Source organism: Elephantulus edwardii, unplaced genomic scaffold, assembly GCF_000299155.1.
Source record: "Elephantulus edwardii isolate Elephantulus edwardi_28Jun2011 unplaced genomic scaffold, EleEdw1.0 scaffold00146, whole genome shotgun sequence".
In the NCBI taxonomy this organism is placed as follows: domain Eukaryota; kingdom Metazoa; phylum Chordata; class Mammalia; order Macroscelidea; family Macroscelididae; genus Elephantulus; species Elephantulus edwardii.
In genome coordinates, this window is record NW_006399896.1 from 6,663,398 (window position 1) to 6,667,248 (window position 3,851).

At 43.5% G+C, this 3,851-nt stretch overlaps 1 protein-coding gene across 1 annotated transcript in view; it reads right to left on the reverse strand.

The window, feature by feature from the left end:
• The window catches only part of PI4KA (phosphatidylinositol 4-kinase, catalytic, alpha), a 196,063-nt gene that overhangs the window by 136,623 nt on the left and 55,589 nt on the right, over window positions 1-3,851 (reverse strand). Inside the window, exon 3 of the mRNA XM_006894563.1 lies at window positions 565-658. Coding sequence (XP_006894625.1) covers window positions 565-658 — 94 coding nt within the window. The remainder of the gene's footprint in view (window positions 1-564; window positions 659-3,851) is intronic.

Genomic DNA, 3,851 nt, shown 5'->3' on the forward strand with positions numbered 1-3,851 from the left:
TTTAATCTTGTGATTAGCTATTGTGAAAGGTATTGTTTCTCTTAGTTCTGGCTCTGTATTCTTTTTGTTGCTGTAGAGAAATCCAACTGATTTTTCTATGTTGAAAGGGAACCTTTAATCTAAGGGTAATACAGACCAGTGTAAGATGGGCAGGAGAGACTATTCTGGTTAATGAGACCTAAATCTAGGTTCCTGACAGTGTCCAAGTTCTTGCTTATTCTCAATACATTGATAAACCTCCCTGCTTGTCCTGCCTAGCCCTCCAAGGCCCACATACTTGTGAGTAAACTCAGGCCACATTGTTGCAGGCAGAGAAAAATACCAGCTAGGAGCAGCTTCCCTAGTTCCAGAGGTGGAACTAGCTCAGCAGACCCCTCTAGCAGGTTTTCAGAGGCTGTAAATCACATGAAGAGGAGACTGCCTATCCTCCTGTGGAGCATTTGGTGGGTTCGAACTGGGTGTCTTTGGGTTTGCAGTGCAGCTTCTTAGCACTAGGCCACCAGAGCTCCCTTTTTATGGACACAAAATATACACATTTTCAGGGAAGATAATATACAACTTTACCTCTTCCTTTTCGAGTGGTGCTTTCTTCTACCCAGTATACTTTGGGAAGACCTCTGAGAAGCCGAAGAAGGTAAGGAACGATGGAATCCTTGTGCTAAAAGAGAAAGAGTGTATTTAATGAAGTGTACAACTAAGGAGACATCCAGCATCAGTACACAGCAAGGGCAAGCACATCCACCTCCTCGTCATCACAAAAAGTCTTTCAGGGTAACACACATGGGAACACTGCCGCCTTCTTTATTGCCCACTGTGGAGGCCAGATCCCTGCCCTCCTGAAGCTCAAGGGATGTGTCTTTACAAGAGGCTATCCAAAAGAGCATGTATACAGCTTATGTGTACACAGACATTTTCACTCCCTCTCTCTCTCAAAAGTGCACACACCAACTAAGTCATAAAGCAAAACGGGTTATGAATGGTTGAAGGGAAATCAACTCGTTTTGTGAACTTGTGCTCAAGTAACAATGAAAAAAAAGGGGGAGGGGAATATAAAATAAGAATTAAAAAATAACAAAAGGGGAAAACCCACCAAAACAGCAAACACTGAGAGGCTCAGAGACACCTTCAGGCTGGTCCTGCACACTACAAGCTCCTGAGCTCACTCATTCTGCTTCTGCTCACAATCTTTATCATCTTCCCCTGCATTTCTTATTTTCTCCATCTGGTTTCCTACTGCTCCTTTCAGAATATTAAACTTTACAGCCAATGTTAGTTAGTATAATAGAGAAACAATTTTCTTTGAGTTTCCATAACAGAGAGCTCTGGAGTTGAGCTGTTAACATGAAGGCACTGCCTCTCTGGTGGTTTGACTCCATCATCTGCCCAGAGGGAGAAAGACAAGCAGGTCTCCTCTTATGCAATTTACAGACTCAGAAAACTGGCTCAAGGGTTGACAGCAATCAGAGAGCATACTGGATCATACAGGAACACTGGTGCTCAAGTGTGTAATAGGTCAGGCTGCTGCTGCATGAAAGGTTGACAGTTCAAATCCACCAGATGTGGGAGATAGATAAGTGGTCTCACTCGTAATGATTCAGCCTCAGAAACCTGATGGAGGGTCGCTGTGAGTCATGTTCCTCCTGATGAAAGGGAGCTTTGGTGTCTTGGTTATGTGGAACCAAAAAGCAGCAACCTGAGCGTAAATATTGCTGCTGTTGTGTGCTGTCAAGTCAGAACCAACCTACAGCTGACCCTCCTGCAAGGGAGGAGACATCTTTTTCCCACGGAGCAGCTGGTGGATTTGAACTTGTTGCCTTTGAGACTGTAGTACAGCTTTTTTATCACAAAGAACAATACAAGAAAAATAGATATTAAAGGAGGAAAAAGGCAGATGTATTTTTAAAAAAAAGAGGAACAACTAGACATGAACTTCGGGGAGCAGTGAATTTATGTCAACAAGGGAACAAATACTCAAAGAAGGAGATGAGAATGTTCAAGAACATGAGAATGGGCTTACCAGACCTTCCTGTCTAACTCAACAAGAGGAGAGGAATGATTATTTGCATCAACAGCTCAAGAATGACTGCCAAGAGGCAAAGGTTTTTTTTTTTTTTAGCCAATTCTGTTACTAGCCATCTTTCTCAGCAACTGAGTTCAAGAAATCATTTAAAAAAAAAAGAATTCATTGCAGTGGTCACAAAAAACCTCACAGATCCACATTTATGGGCTTTATTAGGGAAGTAACACAGCATCAGAAACAATTTGAGATCCAGTTTCTCAGTAAGGACGGCCTTTGCTCTATCTTGTCAACAAGCAGGCCCTGCCTGGATCCTTTGCCTCCTGAGCTGGCTAGGCCTCTGTTCTTCCCAGGCAAAGATTAGAGAGCACATCAACAGCCAGCCTCAGATGACAAGTGCCCAAAGGCACATACCCTTGTCTGAAGGCACTCTGCACTCTCACTCTGGGGGCCAGCAAGCCTCCTGCCAGCCTCTTGACTCTGCGGCTGCCACCACTTACCACCTTGTACCACCTCTGATGTTATAGCTCTCCATCTCCATCGGGAAACTCCAGACCTAGAGGCACGCTCTGCTTCCAACTCCTATCTGACTGTCTCTAGAATAGCTTGTTCCAGCAGGACGGCCAATGTCCTTGTTAGGGTTTCATTCAGCTGTATTTGCATGACTCCACCCCTACTAGGGCACGCAGCCTTGTTAGCATTAGCCAGCTGTCCAGTTCTCCAGGTGAGCCACAGAACTGTATGGTGTGCAAGGCCAAGGAGGAAATGCCACATGAAAGTGAGCCACAGCACCACAGAATGGTTGTATGACTCAGGATGCAATTAGTGGTACTGAATGGAACATGCAGCGGCAGCTGAACAAGAAAAAAAATTTAATTCCAGAACATTTTATTGTGCTCATGAGAAAACAGGACATGCTGGTCTCCCATACTATGATATATATAGTATTTATTCAGGTTAGCGCATTGTTGCTATTGTTACTGAATACCATTGAGTCAGAACTGATCCACAGCTGACCATCCAAGCAGGTTTTCAGAGGCAGTTAATTGCACAGGAAGAGACTGCCCACCATTCTCCCAAGAAGCAGCTGGTGGATATGAACTACAAGCCACCAGGATTTTTAAAACTAGAAAACCACAGCTAAATTTAAAGTAGCTGGAAGAAAGTTACAAAGAGAGGCAGTCTTGATGAATAGGTAATATATTTTGCTGTGCATTTTCTCAATAACAAGAAACCCCTCCAAATCCTATGCATCACAACATACAGAGCTGGAAAATGACTCTCTCTAGGCTGGAACACAGTAAAAATACACAGTGGCTGCAACAAAGGACCTGGGCATGCCAATGATTGGGAGAAAGTACAGGATTGGGCAAAGCTTTGCTTCTTTGTACTAAGGTTCCCATCAGTGTCAGCTCACCGATAACTAATACATAGATCCACACGTGTATAGCTGTGTATTTGATTAAACGCAACCATCAAAGAAATGCATCATTCCTGAATTCATTGGTAACTAACTGCATAGATCCACATGTGTACAACGGTGCATATGATTCAACACAACCATCAATGAAACACATCATTCCTGGAGAAAAAAAAATAAAAGAAGAAATCATATCGTTTTAAACCCAAGTCCACAAATTCTCTGACCAGAAGGTAGAGTCTAGTTCACTCCCCCTTGAAAAAGGGCCACCTTAGGAACTTGTCATAGTCTCGCCACTGTACAGACAAACTGCTTCTACCTGGCTCCTTCTTGGAAACTCACTCTTGGAATCTAGCCACTGTGTTGTGACAAAGCGCAGGCACATGGAAAAATAAACACACACACACACACACA